The sequence below is a fragment of the Strigops habroptila genome, chromosome 3, assembly GCF_004027225.2.
Source record: "Strigops habroptila isolate Jane chromosome 3, bStrHab1.2.pri, whole genome shotgun sequence".
In the NCBI taxonomy this organism is placed as follows: Eukaryota; Metazoa; Chordata; class Aves; order Psittaciformes; family Psittacidae; genus Strigops; species Strigops habroptila.
The window spans coordinates 85,273,714-85,294,297 of record NC_044279.2 but is presented as its reverse complement, the minus strand read 5'-3'; the positions used below and the strand labels follow the sequence as shown (position 1 = coordinate 85,294,297).

At 44.5% G+C, this 20,584-nt stretch overlaps 1 protein-coding gene across 1 annotated transcript in view; it reads left to right on the top strand.

The window, feature by feature from the left end:
• The window catches only part of CFAP299 (cilia and flagella associated protein 299), a 156,295-nt gene extending 147,273 nt beyond the window's left edge, over window positions 1–9,022 (top strand). Inside the window, 3 exon segments of the mRNA XM_030479600.1 lie at window positions 6,491–6,620; window positions 8,929–8,957; window positions 8,959–9,022. Of these exon segments, the coding sequence (XP_030335460.1) occupies window positions 6,491–6,620; window positions 8,929–8,957; window positions 8,959–9,022 (223 nt within the window).
• The last annotated feature ends 11,562 nt before the right edge of the window (window positions 9,023–20,584 follow it).

Genomic DNA, 20,584 nt, shown 5'->3' with positions numbered 1-20,584 from the left:
GAGGCCTGTGGTTTTTTTAAAGAAAAAGACAAAGGAAGGGAAAAGGAAAAAAATGTTTGTTTTTAAAGCCATGCAAAAAGGGGGAAGGCAACAGCTCAGGAAGATATTTCAAACTCTTGCTATTCGTAAGCTTCATTGCCATGGAGTAGTTGTAGTCCCAATGCCTAGCAGTGATGTGTTAGTTCTTGTCCTGTGCTTGTTGAACATACCATGTGAGTATCAGCCCTCATGCAACCATAGAATCATACAATCAACTGAGTTGGAAAAGACCTTTAAGATCATCAAGTCAAACCATTCCCCCAGCATTGCCAAGGCCATTAAACCGTGTCATAAGGGCCTCATCTACACGGTCTGTGAACACTCCAGGGACGGTGATTCCACCATTCCCTGGGTAGCCTGTTCCAATCAATGCCTGACCATCCCCTCGGGGAAGAAGTTGTTCCTAATCTCCAGTCTAAACCTCCCCTGGTGCAGCTTCAGGCCATTACCTCTTGTCCTATTGCTTGTTCCTTGGGAGATGAGACCAACCCCACCTCACTACAACCTCCTTTCAGGTAGTTGTAGAGAGCGATAAGGTCGCCCCTGAGCCTTCTCTTCTCCAGGCTAAACCCCTCCAAAGTCCCTCGGCCATTCCTCATCACACTTGTGCACCAGACCCTTCACCAGCTCCATTGCCCTTCTCTGGACCCACTCCAGCACCTCAATGTCTTTCTTGTAGTGGCAGCTTTGTCACTGTTCTGTTTAGACCCAAATTTCAGGGGTTCTGCTGTTGCTTGGGAGAGACGCAAAGGAAAGGCTATGTTCAGGAGCTGCACAGTGAAGGCACTGGTACTGGCGCTGCTGCAGGAGCTGTCCAGATGCGAGAATGAGGGAGAAGCTGCATCAGTGCAGGATTCTGACCGCAGGGTTATCCCTCAGGCTGGCTTGAAATGGGATGAAATGGCACTGCTGAGCCCAGTGCTGGTGGGGCTGCTTCCCACAGTCAGTAGTGAGAAGCAGTGAAGTACACGTGAGCTGAATGGCAAAGACACTGCCAAAACAGTCTTAAAGATTATTTTTGCCTGTAGCGCTGAATTTTCCTATCCATGCTAGTTCTGAGGAGGGCAGCATGGTGACAGATGAGAGGCAGAGATCCCCATTACTCAAAGTGCCAGTAGTATAAAGAGGACATGTCAGACACTTTCTGTCTGCTGCAGTGACTCCTGCTTTGTAGCTGCATGTGCAGCAGGCAGTGCTGAGATCTTCCACCACCTCTAGGAAACCAAGTCAGGAATTGATCCTATGGGCCAGAAGCTCATTTCTACCAATTTTATGCAAGACTTCATTGGAGTTACTCCTGATTTACAACTGCTTTGCAAGATAATCAGTGAGTTTAGCTAAATGCTATAAGGGTTGAATCCAGTAGTGACAATGTAGGAAGGGTAAAGAGTTAAAAATCACCAAAGCAGCTACTGTGCACAGTAGCTGTGAACAAATCAAACTGCCTTGTTTTCTGAAGTACCGTAATATATCTTGCCCTACCCTGGCAATCATTTGATGCATATAATTATTCCAGTCAAAATTAAAAAGAACAGCAAAACTCAGCATCTTTAAGTTTCTTACGTGGAAAAAGTAGCTTGTTCCTGTTTAACCAGAGGTGTCTGACATGCACTACATTGCGAAGCAGTGGCTGGTGTGGAGTCAGGCACATGTGCTGCATTACCTTGTGTCCTGTCCCACCGAGGTTTACACCAGAAGGCTGTGGAGAGACTGAACAGCCAAATCCCATCCAAGTATGTCGCTCCTTCATCATATTTGGCAAGCACATGCAGAATGCCAGTTTTCTTTCCCCCATTGGAACGATTGCCAGCATACTCCTACCGGAGGGCAGAAAGAAGGAGAACACCAGCATAAAGGAGCTGGGGCTGCTTTTTATTTCCCGGTTCTAGTCCCCTTTGTTGTACTGCCCCTATATCCCTTGTCTGCAACCTTCTACTACTGCCCAACTAAGGCAAGCTGGTGTGTAAATTCCTGGGGGGGTCTGAAGCCAGATAGTTTGCATGGCAAATTCATAGAACCACAAACTGAAAAAAGCTGTTGAGCCATCATTGTTTATAATTAGTTTTTGACTGAAGTCCCAGTCTGCTACAGGGAATGGTTTTATCTTTGTGTATGTGTGGGTGGGAAGAAAAAAGTAGAGAACTGCATCAGGGAACCAATCCTTATCCTGGGGGGAAGAAAGAATAGGGTAGTATAATCTAACCCCATGGGATCAAAGGTGGGGCCAACACAGACATAAACACCTTTACGTGATGTTCTGTCTCCCTGATTTTGCTGATTTAAATAGTAAATAATAAGTTGGGACAACAAAGCTTTTAGCCTGCAGATGCACACCTTCTTTTCTTTTGGTCAGATAGTGATTGGCAACCCTCAGGTTGTTCAGTGTCTGAAGCGCTCTCCAGTCTGCCCGGGCCTGATGCACCGTGGCATCACCCCGTGGCACCCCCGCAACAAACCGTGTTAGAAGTTCTTCATCACAGCTCATTTCACAGCGGATTAAGGGAGAAATGGGGACAATCACACACCGAGGCATCAAAATCCAGTGTGTAACCTAGCCATGGAATTTGACTCTAGGAAAGCGGTCATCCAGCTCCCTGAGTTTGAGATGTGAGTGGCCACAGGACTCCAACCAAAGTGGCTGGAGCCAGCAGTCGGGACTCTTTGCTGCTCTGCCACCAGCCCACATATCCTAGGGAAAAATCTCCAACATTTTTTGTGCCCTGGCTCTCCCAGCCACTGATGAGCTGTAATAAAGTCTGCCTTACATCTCACAAGAATGTCAAGTGGTTTAATGCATGTTTACAAAAGGACCCAGAGATTTTGGAATGAAAGACATTCTGTAAGCACCATGTGGTTTGATGTGCTGCCATCTTGGTACCTGAAGGATAACTTTAAGGATACAAAACCCTGTATTCAGACTCCTGAGTTCTGGGAGGGCATCTGCCTGCCTGCAGAATAAAAATCTGCTCAGACCAGAATTAGCTGATGAATGAGAAAAAAAAACCCCACCTCGCATATTTTAGGCTGTATTCCCAAACACACTGTGCTACTTGTTATATACCACTGCACCAACAAGTGATTGTCTTAAAAAAAACCCAGCAAGATGCATTCTTCTTACAGGTGGACTGTGGGCACTGCTCAGTCTTTCATACTCCACGTTCTTAAGTGTAGTGCTGAAAGATGTTACATTTATTCCAAAACACGTGGTAATGAAGGGAAATAATAATAGAAAAAGTATAAACTGAATTTTTACTCTTTGGCATTTGATCATGTTCATCTCATAGCATGTTTTCATCTCATAGAAACATAGAATGGTTTGGGTTGGAAAGGACCTTAAGATCATCCAGTTCCAACCCCCTGCCATGGGCAGGGACACCTCACACTAGACCATGTCCCCCAAGGCTCTGTCCAGCCTGGCCTTGAACACTCTCAGGATAATTTAAATATTTAAAGCGGCACAGAATTCTGCTGACAAAAATGTATTTGATTAGGTTGGGATTATAGTAACTCCTGAATAGCACTTACTGCTGAAGTGTAGTTTAGTATTTCTTCTAGAGAAATAAACACAGATTTGATGGGATCCCCTAGGTCCTGATTTCCAGCCCCTTTTTCTTGCAGCAGCCTTGTGGTAGAATGCCTTGGTGACAGTAAGCAAGTTTCACCTTGACATTAACAGACAAGGGAGAGGCTGCTCCAGAGAAGCCTGCTCCAACCTGTTGCTCCAATTCAGTGTTCCTCTGCAATGCTGAAATGTTCTTCTGACCTCTTGCCTGTTTAGGCGGTATTAAAATTATTTCCTGCCAGCATATATTACTTTGTCCTTACAGTAACACTGGGGTCTAGCTGCATCAGCCCTTTTCACCCTACCTGCTGAAGGTGAGCATGAGGCTTACTTGAATCTCCTTAGATCATCAGTTTTCAGTGATGAACATGAATAAAGGTATGCAGGGGAAAATTCCTTCCATGGCCAGACATCTAGGCTTCCTCGAAGTACCCACTGTCTGCTGGTCTTTGTTTTACAAAACATGGGAATCCCAAGAAGCTCGGAGCTTTTATGTGGGAAAGGCAACTGGATAGTGCTGGGGTGGTCTCTTAGCCCTCAGTACAGGGTTCAAAGAGACTCACTTTGTTTTGCTGGTGGACTTGGAGATTGTGTCTCGCACATGATGGAAACTAGTCTGTCATGGAGTGAAAGAGTCTATAACAAAGCTGTTTGCTCTAAACATTGATTTCCCATCAGAAAGGCTGGCTGGGCTCTGATCTTCATCTTAAATGGGGACGTATGGTAGAAGCAGGTTAGGAAATTTGGCAAAATGCAGGAAGTTATTATCTGACAGTTAATTGACTGTTTCTACCTTTAGATGTTTAATTTCTCTTTAATGAGTGTGGGGAAGTCTTTGCAGAGAGACTTGCAAAGAGACTTGCTCCCCCTCCCAGGATAAAGTTGAATAATTTCTTCCTAAACTGGTAGTGGTTTTGCAGGAGAAACAATCTCTGTGCAGTTGGACTCGTTAACCGAGTTGTGTCGTGGGGGCCAGGGAAGAGCTGTAGGGATGAAACAAGATCACTGAGTAGAGAACTAAAAGAATCTGTGTATGTAATTTGTATATAAGTTTGCACATCTTCTTAGATTTAAACAGTGAATGAAAAAATGTTCTGGTTACCACTTAAGGTGGGTACTCAGGAGCATTAAATAATTCTGTAGACAACAAATTAATGTGACCAATAAGCATATCAAAGCAAAGCAGTTATTACTACTAGGCCAAATGAATGGTGTCCACCAACCTTTCACTCATTGCCCGCTGGCATGTAAGGACTAGGAAGAGGGCAGCTTCTACTTGTGCCAACTCGCTTGGAAGATATAAGTTTGTGATGAACACAGCGTTGTACAGTAGGTGGCTGTAATTGAAAGCTGTAGGCTTCAGTGGTAAATCATCCACTGACTTTAGTGATGCCGAGATGAATTGTATAAGCGCATTGTAAATTGGTTTCCAAGTCATTATGCATTGCTCCATTCCTACCAGAGTGATTCAGGAGGTTTAGTGTACATAATGGTGAGGCCTGGTTTTTTGCAGGCTTTCAAAGTGAGGAAGAAGTCAAGACACTTTAAAACGCAGAGAATCGTAGAATCACAGAATGGTTTGGGTTGGAGAGGGCCTTAAAGAAGAAGCCAAAGGCTCTGTCCAACTTGGCCTTGAACACTGCCAGGGATGGAGCAGTCACCACTTCTTTGGGCAACCTGTGCCAGTGCCTCACCACCTTCACAGTAAAGAACTTCTTCCTTATACCTAACCTGAACTTCCCCTCTTTCAGTTTGAGCCCGTCACCCCTTGTCCTCTTGCTACAGTCCCTGATGAAGAGCTCCTCTCTGGCATCCTTGTAGGCCCCCTTCAGATACTGAAAGGCTGCTCTGAGGTCTCCATGAAGCTTCTCTTCTCCAGGCTGAACAGCCACAGTTTTCTCAGCCTGTCTTCATATGGCATTGTGCAATTTGTAGGTACACCTGAGCTGAAAAGGTTTCTGAACAAATACTAACAATGAGCATTCAAATGGCAGCCTGTTTAGTTGGTTGTGTGGCAAGTGCAAAGCCCAAAAGGGATGAGGTCAGGTGATAAAAGGTTTGAGAAGTCAAAAACCAGAAGTGTGAGAAGGCTCAGGGAGTTCCAGCACCTCTGATCTGGGAGAAGGACTGAGATGATCTTAAAGTCCTTTCCAACCCTAACCATCCTATGATTCTATGATAAACTACTGGAACACTCCTGTGGCCATTCTGTATTTCACATAGCAGGCATTTGTTTAGCACTGGACATTGTGGAAACTAGTGAATACATTCAGCCCAATCCAAAGGTTTGCTCCAGAATGAATCCCAGGCTGATGCCTACCGCTCCCCAGAGAGCTGGGATTTTCCTTGGGGAGCTGGAGTTCAGCCCCTCCTGCTGTATCTGGCCCATGAGGAGACGTCCACGAACTCCTTACTACCAGTATTGTATTAAAAACTAGAGAAAGGAAAACAGTAAGGCAGTAAGAGAGTTCCAGTGAGATCCTAGGGGAAAACTGTTTGTTCCCACATCTGGTTTGCAGATCTGTGGTGGTCCAGGAAGCACTTCCAGGTGGTCTTCAGAGCTTTTTCCATCACAGGAGTGAGTAGTTCTCGAGTACTACTACTTACCCCTAGTTATAACCCGGGCTCTGTGTCTAGTACTGAATGAATGGGGAGACAGCTTGGGGCCTCGGTTTTGGTTTGCCAGACATGAGCTATGTAGGACCACATTTGGCCAGATTTTCTAATATTTAGTAGACTTCTGCACCTCAGGGAATCTGTCTGGCTTTCAGAGGGGCTGTTGTGGAATCGGGAACCACTCAGCATGAATCAGGAGGTCAGAACCTGCCCTCTAAGCTGGAAGAATGACATCCATTAAAAGTAAAGCATTTCTGTTTCACATTTTCACAGTTTTTACAACTGAAATAGAAATGTCAGCACATCAAATTCCAGCCCAAATTACCAAGTGATTGCAGAAAATGCCTGTGGACTACTCTTGAAGAACAAAAGTCATAGGAAAATAGTAAATGTGGATTCCAAGGTAAATGTGGAGGATTTTTTCAATATTCTGAATTGCCTTTATGCAACGAAGCTTGACTGCTAAATTGTTGAGTCCAATTGTAAACCGTGTCTTTACCAATACACACCTAACATTTCAGGCTTACTCAGATGTGCTATTCCCCTTGTTCACACAGCTGTCAGGATAAAATTAGCATACCTTGTTTATGACTGAGTGTCAAGGCCTTTCCCTTGTGATGACAAAAATCAGAAGCCGAACTGACTGATGAACCTGATTTCCAAAGCAAGGTTTCACTTCTAACCCTAACCCTTTCCCTGCCTTTCTTCATTCCAGTCAGAGTGAGAAACTGGTGCTGTTGCTGCCAGGATAGGCTGCAGGCTGAAGCTCTGTCCTATTAATTGGTTTGCTGAGAAGTGCTAAGGAAAGGGAAGCTTGGGAAAGGGAATGGGCTGAGTGGGAAAGTGGGACTTACTGCAAGATGTGATGAGTGATGCATGGGAGGATGCACATCAAGTTTGGAAATACACTGTGTTTTACTCAGAGGATGACACATGTGCCTCTAGCTAAAAGGAAGAATTGCTGGCCAGGTGGCCACACATCCTGGGGCTGGTGGTCCGGTCCCTGTATTCTTAAAAATCAAATCTCTATTATGAAACATGTCTGCAGGTGGATAAAAATAAATAAATATTGGATTAAAATAAGTAACTATTAGGCTTCTTTGAAACAAAAGCTGCAACTTGCAGGAACTGTAAGATCCCAAATCCTGGCAGGGCCTGTTGACCACCAGGACATCAAAGCAGAATCAGTTCCTGCATCTGAAGCATGGGCCATCTTCTACCCCAGCACTTCTGCATCAGTGAACTGAAACTGGCAGAATTCCTTTCTCAGCCACATGCAATCCTTATACTTCCTCCTGAATACAAAAGATTTCAGAGGTTCTGAGGAAGGCTGCCCCATGAAGGTCATTTAGTTCTTGTTGCAGATTGTGATTGTCCGTGGCAGACAGGTTGAATTTTGACCCTGTCCCTCTCAGAAGAGACATTTGACGCTAGATGCGTCTTCTAGTGTGTGTTTCTACAGGACACAGTAAATGGTTCAGAAGGATTTACAATTAAATAAAAGAAAGGAAAATGCTTGTGCCTCAGTAGTGCTATGAACTGGATAGATTTTGTGGACTCTCTTTCTCTCATAAAGAATTAACAGCCCAAATGTATGCTTGCTTCACCTGACAATGGCTCTGATCCTATTCTTCCTCACATTGATCAATCTCTACCATTTCTTTATATCGTAGCAGTTGAAGCCAAAGAGAGCAAATGCTCGAGTCATACCTAGACATCCCATTTTCAGCCATAGTTAAAAGCTGATTAAATTGCCATGGGTATTTTCTCTTTTATGTTGAGAGCTGAATGGGTAATAACATTACAGACAGCTTTCCTCTGTAAGAAACCAACCTCTGGTGCTCCTCTGGTGCCAACCGCACATCTCTAAACTTTACAACTGAAGTCCTTGGCCTATAGATTGGATGTGACAGACAAACCCAGGCTTTGGTTACTCCCAAAACCAACACGAACTAAGTTGGGCAATAATTTGTTTGGGTTTGTACAGAACTGATCTAGGATGATGGTTTCTTTGATGTGCTTCCCATGAAAAGATGGTCGCATATTAATAGTACAAAATAACAAATTATATGCAGTTCAAAATAAGGGCATTGGTTTGTTGGAAATTCAAAAATGCATACCTAAAAATGTGTTTGGTTGCGTTGAAAGTGGGCTACCAGTCCAACTTCCTGCAGCTGCACAACATCTGCTACAAATAACCAGCCCTTGAGCCACTATGTGAAAGATCCTCACGTGCCAACAGCCACACCAACAAGCATTTGTGCATGTACGTTGTGTCCCTCCACAAGTTGCAGGGCACAGGCCCATGATATCCATCTGGCTTTGGCTTCTCTGTAACGCCTGCTGATGGAGAAGAAGCTTTTGAGAAGCGCTTGCTATAGCCCGAACTGAAATTGGCATAAGTTCTCTCTCGTGGGGTTCAGCTTGAGCAGACTTAGTCACAGCCACATAATCATCCAGTCGATGGTCTGCTGGTTCGTAGCTGTATTTAGCAAAAAGAACTCCATCACTGTCCTTGCATCTCCTAGAAGCATTGCAGGAGAAACAAACTGCCTGGTGCCAGGACATGAATCTGCACTGAAAAATCCCTACCCTCAGAGCTAATTGCATTCGTCAAACTTTATGTTTCACGGGAAGAAGAAAATTTGTGACATTAAAACCCATGTCTTTTCTCTCTCCTGACTGGGTATCTGTAATATTCTGTGTTTCAGGCCTACCCAGGAGACAACACAACACGGATGCCTGTTGAAGCAGATCTATCTCCTTGTTGTTATCTATGACTGTGTCATCAGAGACGGGACTTAGGGTACATCTATGTGGCTCTTCTCCCAGTGATTTCTTCAGCTATTTTAAAGTCTTCTGGAAGAAAAATAAACAGTTGAAAGATCTTTACCTTGTGTTCAGTGGTAAGAAGGGGGATTTTTATACTGGTTTAGAGTTGGTTTGTGCCTCGCTCCTTGAGGGAAGTGGAAGGAAGACCCCACACTGGCTGTAGAGTCCGTGTATCTGGGGCCTTTGTCTGTCCTTTGTAAAGTCTATAGGTTATGGGACTTGCCAGAGTGCCTAAAGGGAAGATGGGAGGTTTGGACCCAACTTTTCCCACTACTCCTAAGGAAGACCCAACTTTGGAAGACCCAAAAAGTTGGTTTGGACCCAACTTTTCCCTCTCCTCCTAAGGCAGCAGGGTGGCTGAGATGGAGGTGCTGCCTTCTTTCCCAGAGTAAAGCAAAGAAACTACTGTTGCATAGTTCCCCAGCAACAGGATGTTCTAAAATCTTCCTGGGAGACTTTTTTTCAGGTAGGTCTGGACCTCTGTTGAGCAGCTAACACCAGGTAAGATGGACCAAGCCATTCACAGGGTATCAGGAAGAAGTTGTACCAAATAGACCAGTAAATGTAAAGCAGTCTGCAGCATTTCAATGGCATGAGTGGTTCCTTGAAAGCCACTTTTCATCCATTCCTGCTCTTGCTGCTGTTCTAGTAGCAACTTGCCAGAAGCTCAGGCAGCTACAGAATGGCCGAAGGGACTCTCTTACATTCCTGAGGCAGTTGAGGAATTTGCCTGTACTTACATGACCAGCCAGTATAACCACCAGTGGAGCTGTCTGCTTACTGGGGAACTGGAAAGCAGCACAAAGCTATGCAGCAGAAAGAACCAGCAGGAAACAAAAGCAGTCATTACAGAGAAAAGGAAAAGGATGTGGAGATGGAGGTGGGGGAAGCAAAGGCAGAAAGGGACTGAATAAAATTCCTTGGACCTTGTTCTTTTAAGGGATGGGGTGATTTTAATGATCTTTTCTGGCCTCGGTACCGTGCATTTGTGAAAAGGACAAGTGAGGCCACTCAGACAAGAGAAAGGATGGTAGCAGCGCTGCTGGGCTCACCATAGGGTGGGGTTTATCTGCCAGCCTCGTCACAAGCTTGTTCCCTTTGGAAAGGGCCAAGAGCCTCTGTCTTAGCAGTTGGCCCATTAAAGATCCCTTTACTGCAAGAAGCAGGAATGTTCCAACAATCACAAAGTGAAAGTTGTTATTTCAAAGCTGCAGTAATTTGGGAGAGACTTAGAAGCCTTGTTTTCTTTCCCATAAAACATTTCATTGTTGTGAAGTTCTGCAATTTCCAAAATACAATAAAATCTTTTGCTGTAACATCTTGCTTTTATATCGAGCACTTGGTCCCCAAGCACCCTGACACTTCTGCAGCAGGTTGCCAAGCTGGAGGTCAGGTGGCAGGTCCCTGATGGGCAGCCAGGTTGTGGAGGAAGCATCCAGAGCATGGCCAGGCTGCTCAAGGTCTCGGGCCTAGTCCCCACCATCGCCGGGTAGGCAGAGCCCTCTAGTGTGGATGGAGCAGACGCCGGCAGAAGCACAGCTCAAGGGGAGGGCTAGATACTGGCTGACAAGGATTTTTATAGCATTAAGGCAGAATTGCCTTTATAGTGCAGCTTAGCATTTGGGTTATATTTTTCCCCACAAAAAAATCCAAGCTCCTGAGCCATTTTACAAACGTTAGGTTTTGCCTCTCTCAGGCAGTGGAAAGGGAGAAATCCTCATTGTGAAGGCTGGTGGGAAGGAAATTTGGTGGAAAGGGTATGAATTATAATTTTCATTTCTCTCAGCAAATGGTCATTTTTCTTTCTCAATCAGATTTTACAGTAATGTTAAAAAACCAGAGTTGGAAAGAGGTCCCTGGAGTTTGGAGAATATTATCTCAGAACCGTAATAAGTAAATATCATGAAGTAGAATTTAGTAGAAGTAAATTTTCAATGTTAGAAGTTATTTCCATTAATTCAGCTTCATTTGTTTTCATCTTATTAATCAACGATCTTGATTGGAAAGAACAGCAGGAAGTCTATGAGAATCCTATGTCTGTATCTGCAGGAAAACAAAAGGAAATTTGGATCCAAGTGGTCTTTATGTGTTTTCAGGTCAGGGCACTGTCTATCTCTAAAGACAGGTAACTGAAAGGCTGTAAATGTAGGAACCCTCATCTTTTGCAATTGATGCTGACTTCCTATGGAATTGTCATTTCATGCTGTTTCTGTCTCGGGCGATAAACCTCATTTGTGACAGAATCACTGAGTAAGTCACAGAATTACTGGCTGCTTGGTAAACTCATCTGATTCCTCCCCACCCATGCTTGCCTGTGAGCTGATCTCCTGGTGTTCTGTCTGTTCTGACATTCAAAACCTAGGACCCCAGAGCCTTATAAATTAAAGCTCCCAAGTAACATGTTACAGTTCTTTGCCAGTCCTAGCTGGAAGAAACTCTAGCCTCTGCTGTGAGTGGAAATCTGTCCCCAAACACTTCTGTAATCTTGCATTTTAAAGAAAAGGGTAATTTGCTTAGACAAACAGGATAGTGCCTAAAAGCAGCCAAGTGCTATTACACTCAATTTCCCTAAAACACCAGTGCTGGTTTTTCCCAACATCTTGTTGCTGTTCAGCCCTGGGTAGACACAAGATGAAGTGGACGTGCAAAACGTGCTGATCGTGAGAGCGGTTTTCTAAGGACTGATAACCTCATGAAAGCTTCCTGTGGATGTTCTTGGGCTCTGTGACTTTTTAGCAGAACCAAATGCAAACTGGCCAGCCAGAAATGATTGCCTGCTAGAAACGGAAGGTGAAGGGGAGTTTTTCCATTCTGTTCGGAAAAGAGGCTCTGGTGTCGTCGCTGCTCGTGACATTGACTGCAGGTACAGGTTTGCACACTGCTATCAGGAAGGCAGTGATGGGAAAGTGAATCCTTGCAAAGGATCCCCAGGATTCCTGGTTTTATACTGGGGGGATGTTGTATGTGTTTTCATCAAGCATATCCTCAACGTAAAGAGGACATGGAGCTGTTGAAGCAAGTCCAGAGGAGGCCAGGGGCTGGAGCACCTCCCTTATGAAGACAGGACAGGCTGAGAAAGTTGGGGCTGTTCAGCCTGGAGAAGAGAAGCTGTGTGGAGTCCTCAGAGCAGCCGTCCAGTGTCTGAAGGGGGCCTACAAGGATGTTGGAGAAGGACTCTTCATCAGGAACTGTAGCAATAGGACAAAGGGTGATGAGTTCAAACTGAAACAGGGAAAGTTCAGGTCAGATATTTCCTGTGAGGGTGGTGAGGCACTGGCACAGGTTGCCCAAAGAAGTGGTGAATGCTCCATCCCTGGCAGTGTTCAAGGCCAGGTTGGACAGAGCTTTTGGCGACATGGTCTAGTGTGAGGTGTCCCTGCCCATGGTGGGAGGTTGGAACTGGATGATCTTAAGGTCCTTTCCAGCCCAAACCATTCCGTGATTCTATGATTCTATGTCTAAACTGCCTATGTGAGTTCTAGTCTACAGATTTCATTAGCTTGTATATGTTTTGGATTCTTTTCTATTTCTTTACCTCCCAGCCAAAATGGTAGTTATGTTCTTTTTCTGTAGAGTCTGAATCTTTGGTCTTGCAACAACATTGGGAACTGTTGTTGTTATTTTGGATAATAGAGCGAAACTGAAAGGTAGCATGAGATTGCTGGTGAACAGCTCCATCCTGAGCCACAATCAGAATCACAGGAAGAGTTGTTATATAGTACAAAATACAATGCTTTGAAAAGAAAAATCATTTTACACCAAAATCTGAAGTTCTCTGTTCTTTAACTGTAACAACATTATGCTTTGACATAGTTAAAAACTTTCTGTACTACCTAAAATTAAATTCTGGGGAGTTCAGTGTGATTTTAGGGAGAGGTATCAGCAGCTTTGCATTCTCTGCCCCAGAGTGGTTCTCTGAAAGGCCTGAGCTGTCTGAGGAACCTAAGCAATGGCAGTAATTTAGCCCCAGTTTTGAATTTGGTAGCTGTTCAGTAAGGTATCAGCTCAGAAAACACAGCAGCGCTTCATGAACCCTAAGACCATGATTCCAGTGACAGCTTTGCCAATCTACCTGCGTTTTCAAAGCCACTTTAATAGCTGACCCTTACATAAAGAACACACAGATCTCAAAGCAGCATACAACTTGGTCACTAGATGTTCTCATTTTGGCCATCAGTGAAAGAGGTTGTAGGAAAAAATCCTCCATTAACTCCCAACTCCCCACATACAGAAAAGAAATCAAATGAAAAATGAATAAAACCTGTGGGCAATTCTCTGCAAGGCAGGCAGGGACAAGCAGTGCAGGCCAAGCCACTGTTCCCACTGCAAGGAAAACAAAAACACAGGTGCTGAATGCAGTGAAGCCATGCAGATTAGCCCTGTGTGCAGTACGCGTTCCTTACAAGGAGAAAAAACAGCACTCTTGTTATTTGGCTATTGTTTGCTTGAGGCATGTTTTATTTCAGTTCAACTCCAAGCGAAGTTATTACAGATCCCACAGCAGAAGTTCTCTGTGATGAGAGAAACATGTGATCCCCAGGCCCTAGAGAAGAAATTATGCTGGGAAGGCACTTCCAATGGGAAGGTGCCTTCCCAGCATATTTTGCTGAGCTGATGCTGGCCACCTGAGCAAACAGCCAATCTATCGAGTGTAAGAAATGGTTTTATGTAGTGGTTGTACACAGGAGCAGTTTGGTACAAGTTTCTCACCGTCACCCTGCCTAGCAAAAGGCTATTTTCTGTACACATCTCTAAGACCAAGAGTGAGGAGAGAGCACCACTTTGTTCCCCTTGTGAAAGGGGAGATCCGGCTCTGCACCCTGTGCTTTGCATAGCACGTTACCAAGTGCTGCCGGCTGACACACTGCTCAGTGTTCTCCCACGCTGGTTATGTTGTACATAGAATGCGTGTATGTATGGGATGTAGGGGAATGATGTGGCTTAGGATCAGCGTGTCCTTCAGAGCTGACTGTGGATAAGTTCTTTCCTGTGAGGGTGGTGAGGCACTGGCACAGGTTGCCCAGAGAAGCTGTGAATGCTCCATCCCTGGCAGTGCTCAAGGCCAGGCTGGACAGAGCCTTGGGCAACATGATCTAGTGTGAGGCATCTCTGCCCATGGCAGGGGTTTGGAGCTAGATGATCCTAAGGTCCCTTCCAACTCAAACCATTCCACCATTCTGCTGATAGGGTCATGAGACCGAATCCTGCGAGGAGAGACAAGGTTTCTCTGGAGCAATGGCTTCTGCAGGGGATGACTGCACACCTTAGCCAGAGATTATGGGTCTGGTATGAGTAGGGGTGACTTTGTGGGGTTGGAGATGTGCTGCTGGGAGCAAAGCTGGTATCACTGACTATTCATAGCAAAATACACAGAAGCCACGTGAGACAGGCAGACAGATGGTGCAGAGGGCTGGTGTGAGCCAGCTGAGATGAGGCTGGGTGGGGGGAGAGGGGCTTGCCAGATGACAGCAAGGAGAGCGGGATGCAGGAGCCACCGCAGCAGAGATTGCTTTTGTAAGTAAATCCTGGAACGCCTGAAAGCTGAGCAGCTAAATAAGCAGAAGTGTGGGATTGGCCTTCACATGCTGAACAGATTTTGCTAATATCACTTTGTTATGCAAATATATAATTATTTCATTTCCCCCAGAAGGAGTATTTGTGGTTTCCTCTTCCCCAGGACTTCCAAATGCTTGTATGGAGGGAACAAATAACTGTGAAGTTTACCAGGTGTGTGCATTACATGGCAATGCTCAGAAAAAGTGGAAACCTGGAAGTTTTTGGTGAAGGCGTTAACTAGCACTTTGGAAAGGGGCTGCTGGAAGGTGGAAAGGCTGGCCCTCACAATGGCACAGCAGTTGCTCGTCATTTAAATAAACTTAATTAAGATTGAAGCCTCCTATGTGCCTGGGGCTAAGGAATAAAAAGGCTAGGTTGCCTCACAAACCAGAGTCTCTGTGGTGGATTAGGATGGAGCTGAACTAGCAAGGAGCTGCTGGGATCCAGCAGGATCTGCAGACCTGCCTGGAGCTGTGCTGGCTGTAGCTCAGAAGGATGGTGGTTGTAGATCACCTATCCTTGCTGACCCTCTCTTTCTATAGTAGAATAAAAATAGGTGGGTGATCAGCTTGGAAAGTCCTGGCCTGCCCAATGGTAAGGCAAGTAACTTTTGTATTATTAAAGGGGAGAAAGACAGTTGGGCTGTCTTATATATAGCCAGAATGTGAGGTAGTTTCAGTTTGGTTTTGCTTCAAATACCTGCAAGGGCATCTGTAGACACACACATGTTGGCAAACAGGCACCAGCTGGAGTTTGGTGCCTGCTTCTAGAGCAGCATTGTTTGACTTCTTTGCATTTTTCTTGTTTCTAAACGGCAGGTGGGGGGAGAAAATAAAAGTTAAAAATTACAGGTTAGTCTGTAGCAGTCCAAATAGTTTTCTCAGCTCTGCAAATGGAAATTGAGGCTGACTGCACTGGGTAAGATGGAGTTGCTCCATAATCACACCAGTGTGCACACAGACAGTCCCATGTGGTGGTGGTGGTGATGATTCTTTTTGTCTGTGTGTTTTGGAGCTTTTCATGGCCCTGCAGCTGTTTTGTGCAGAGACCTGCCCTCCAGACTGACCAAGACCTGATTTGTACACGTGGACCAGCATGATTTGTATGCTGCATAGAAGGCAGATGAGTTTATATGGATATTCCAAAGAAGTGATTTAGGAAGTTGGACAGTGTTTTGAGATGTGGAGCCTGTCAGTATATCATCCTGAAATGTTTGCCTTGTTTTTATAAACACAGGAAAGGTAGGTAAGCTTTTACTCCATGTTCACTTCGATGGTTATGCCGTTGAGCTGCTACATTTAGCAAACCAAGACAGAAAAAAGGGGGAGGGAGAAAAATAATAAGAAATTAATGCCACATTTAGTCATCTCTATTAAAAATGTAAAATATGTAGAGTGCTTCTGCACCAAGTTCAGACTAGATCTCATTCTGCACAAATAATTTGTACTGCTGTTGCATCACCATCAGGGTTCAACACATTCTTTAACCCTTCTCAGCCTTTTAAATGAGTTGTTCTGCTTTTAGCAGTAGAAGACTCATGAAGCCAATCTGGGTGCAGGTCAGCTGTCACCAGAGGGACCCATGTTCAGGAAGGAGTTCAAGTGTTTCATTCCCCTGAATTTCTCTTTGGGCAGAATTGGGATCTATTCTGCTGACAGCTGAAAAGCTGAAATGTTAGATTTCAGAACTGTTATTAACAATATTTTTCCTAGGTCAAAAGCTTACATGAACAAAATCATTACAGCTTAAATCAGTGAAGTAATACTAATTTATTTTTTTAACCAAGATCTAGACATGAAATTGCTGCCTCAAAGTTTCATATTAATTTTGTCAGAGAAGAAAGTGCAGCAGTAAAATGTGTCAGCAAATGCTTCCCTCATTGTGTTAAGTATATTGGCCTATGAAACTTAGCCATTCAATGCAACCAGGCTAAAACACCCATCTGCTTCGCTTGGATCAGGACTTGGGCCACAAAGTATATTAAAAAACCCTGCAGAACTACATTTCCATTTTGGAAGCAGTGCCAGTGTCAAAATATCTGCTGAAAACCAAACCACGGGTTCTTTCCATAGCCCTCATTGCTATTTGTAAAATGTTAAAGAAACTGAGCTGAAAAGATGCCCATGGAGAATTTCAGATGGGGACATCATAGTCAGAATCCAAACTAACCAACCACAGTGTATTTCAACCAAAATATTTCATTTAAAATGAAACCATTTTCTCTCTTTGCCAAATCCCCTTGCCTTCCCTCTCAGTGTTTTAATACATCCCTATCAGCAATAAACATTGATAGATAGAAAGAAAACAAACCAAGGTCGACAGGATAGCAGAGTTGCTTCTGCCAACTCAGCAAATGACATTAAGCGTGCAAACCAGTAGCGATGAATATTCATCAATTGATGAAAGAAACTTTTTCTCCCACAACCGGCAAATTCAGATCCTGCTTTCAGATGCAGAGACTGCTGTTTGTGTGCCAAGATGTATATTTTCAAAAGCGGGTGCTAATCTGGAGAGTTTAATCTGCTTAGTTTCAATTAAGCACAATTTTTTCCTGACAAAATTTGGTTCACTTGTTCTGGGACAGTCATACCAGCACAGTGACCACGACAGCCAGGACAAACTGGCTTCTTGTTAGTCAGCCACAGCAGAAAGCTTTTACAGAAAAGAGGGGTCATGAAGATTAAACCATCAAAAAAGATACATAGTCCTTTCAATTCAGGGTAAGCTCTGGTTTTGCGTAGTACATTGTTGAAGTGCTGCATGGTAAGCCTCATATTTATTAGTAGTAGAATTATGGAGTAATTTTAGCATGCATGAGGTATCAGGATGGAATTACAAGCTTGGATTCTGCTTATACTGATGTGAGTGTTAAACCATCCTGCTGGGTTTCATGGGACAGGAATATTATCATAGAATCGTAGCATGGTTTGGGTTGGAAAGGACCTTAAGATCATCCAATTCCAACCCCCCACCATGAGCAGGGACACCTCACACTAGACCATGTCGCCCAAGGCTCTGTCCAACCTGGCTTTGAACACTGCCGGGGTGGAGCATTCACCACTTCTTTGGGCAACCTGTGCCAGTGCCTCACCACCCTCACGCTAAAGAACTTCTTCCTTATATCCAACCTGAACTTCCCCTGTTTCAGTTTAAACCCATCACCCCTTGTCCCATCACTACAGTCCCTGATGAAGAGTCCCTCTCCAGCATCCTTTTAGGCCCCCTTCAGGTACTGGAAGGCTGCTCTGAGGTCTCCACGCAGCTTTTCTTCTCCAGGCTGGACTGTCTTCATTTGGGAGGTGCTTCAGCCCCTTTGTCATCCTTATCATTATTGCACAAGGGTATACCTCATCCGCTGTGAAAACAATCACTAAAGAGCAGAACAAGGGCAGATTCTTCAGATCCTCTGCCACTCAGTGTCCCGAGGCAATGTCAAGAGGTGGAGGATTACCTGCAGGGGCAGAGGTCTCCGCTGCAAAGGTGGGGAGCAGCTCCTCCCCTGGTTGGCAGGGTACCAAAAGGAACTTCCCTGCTGTCTGCATGGTTCCCTGGAATGGCCGTGGGAAGCTGAAGAGTTTATAGCTGCTTCTTCACTTCCCTCCTACTGTAGTCCGAGCAAGTTAACACTGACTCAGGGCCTGTCTCACTGCAAGTTAGGAGTGATGCATCACTGCAAGCTGCAAAGCAACATCACGTGTATTTGGATCCCCACCCAAAAAGTGCAGAGATAAGAAGTCATTGAGCTGTCACTCATAAATGGAGCATTTAGAGAAAGATTAAATGGAAGTCATTGTCTCATTCTTAATGTTCTTGATCCATCCCTGGCAGTGTTCAAGGCCAGGTTGGACACAGCCTTGGGCGACATAGTCTAGTGTGAGGCATCCCTGCCCATAGCAGGGGCTCGGAACCAGAGGATCTTAAGGTCCTTTCCAACCCAAACCATTCTATGTTTCTGTTTTAAGTGGTTCTGGGTCCTTTTCACTTTCTTTGCTACTGAGATTGGGTAGGGCGCTGGTGTAACAAATGTTTGGCAGTACTGGTGGCAGGGTCCTTTCAATTGAGCATTGGATCTAACCATGTTGGGAGAGCTAGGCAGCCTGGACATTTATCACAGCATGTCCTTTTCCCATTACATCACTGTCCCAGTCCACTTGGGAATTACTTTTTTCCACTTCCTGTCCTGTCCCATAAATGCTGCATGCCAACACATTATTGTAGGCCTATAGAAGCAGTTGGAATCTGACCCTTACCGAAATAACCCATTGAATTTGCTCTTTCAGATTCTTTTACCAAAGCCAAAAAGCAGAGCATGCCTCCTGGTTGGAAATAACTACATCTGGAAGAGGAAGGGGCAGTTTCAATGGCATTCAGTGATGCTTGCAGTTAGCAAGGTTCTCTGTCAGAACTGTTGTTTTGAGGGTGAGCCTGTGGGTGCCTCTACCTCCATGGTATTTATAATGGAAGCACTGTGCCTCTCCATCCAGTCTAGGCTCACAGCTTCGCCGTTGTGCCTGGTACCTCTTTCTGCTCTTGGGAATCAGTGCAACTCTTCTGAAACCCATGGGTTAAATCGTCAGCTCTCTGGGACATGGTCAAAGTTGTGTTCTCTGAACAGTGCTCAACTTGCTAGTGATTTCTAGCACTTGCATGGAAGAAATGGAAAAGAAAGAATAGGGAAGTGCAAAAGCACTGTTATCTCAGAAGTCAGGTCTGAGAGTTTGCCAGGTATTATTTACTAATGAGGAGTAACTCCTTACATGTGCTGGTTTGGTTTGTGTAGTCACAGTGCTCTGGAGTTTGAAAATCTTATGCCCATTTCGAGCTATGGATATTTTTGAGTTTTGGGAGCTGCAGAAGTGCATGTAACAAGAGTCCCACCATGTCACAGGGACAATCCATAAAGCATGTTCTTCTGCAGTATTCTTAAAAGAACTGCAGCAGCTGTCTAATGGGGGGCGGGGGGGGTGGGTGGTCAGAGGAGGCACCTAACGCCCCAAGAAGTCACTTTCTCCTTCCTCACAGCAAGTGTCCTCTTTTTCCTTCCTGGCTGTAATAGGATTGTATAGGTCTAACTTTCTAGTTTAGACACTTAACTTGAACAACCATAGCCAAGCGGTGGGGCAAGGTTCTGGGAGCCACATTCTGAATTGATTTTGCATAAACAGGGCTTTCTGCTAACACTTACAAGGTTTAAGATAAAAGCTCATCAATAGGGTGCTTGAGCTTCCATGTTGAACTTCAGTTAGTTCTAGTCTAATCCTCCTTTGCTTGAGTATGGTGTTAGATGTCTCTGAGTATTTTAATTACCTTTCTTTTACTGAAGTCATTCCTGATGTAGAGTGGTCCAATCTCAAGAATCACGTTGCAGTTTGGAAGATGTGTTGGCTATGCAAAGCCATTCTTACAGGCAGTTATTGCACGCTGTAGGTTTAAAAGAGGATTCCTTTAGGTTTGTCTTATTTAAAGAGTCGTGGTGCGTTGTTGGCTTTTGGTTTTTAAATCGCGTCTCTCACCAGTAGAAAGTAACACGACTGAAGCTGAAATGGCAATTCCAGCATTCCAGTCACCTAAAGATCCTTCTCTGGGATTGACAGTTCTGCTGTGGGTGTGAGCCAGAGATTGCTGCTTGTGCTGAACTTTTTAGCTATCAGTTCAAATCATTGTGTTTTCTTCCTGCACTGGTTTTATTATTTGTGTCTAAAACCTCAGTCATGCCTTAATGTTTTAATTATGTACATTCATTTGTACAGTTTGTCTTTTTATTGCACTAATGTAAGTTTCTTACCTAGAGAACTGAAAAGTATAGCTAATGTTACTATTAGCATTAATATTGGAATGGTGTGTGTTTGTACATCTGCGGATAACATTTTGAGCTGCGTATTGCAAATGTGATGCCTCAGAACTTTTTGAAACCGAGACACTGATATGGGTTGTACTGGAGCACTCAGATATAGAAGCATATAAAAATCATTATTCTGC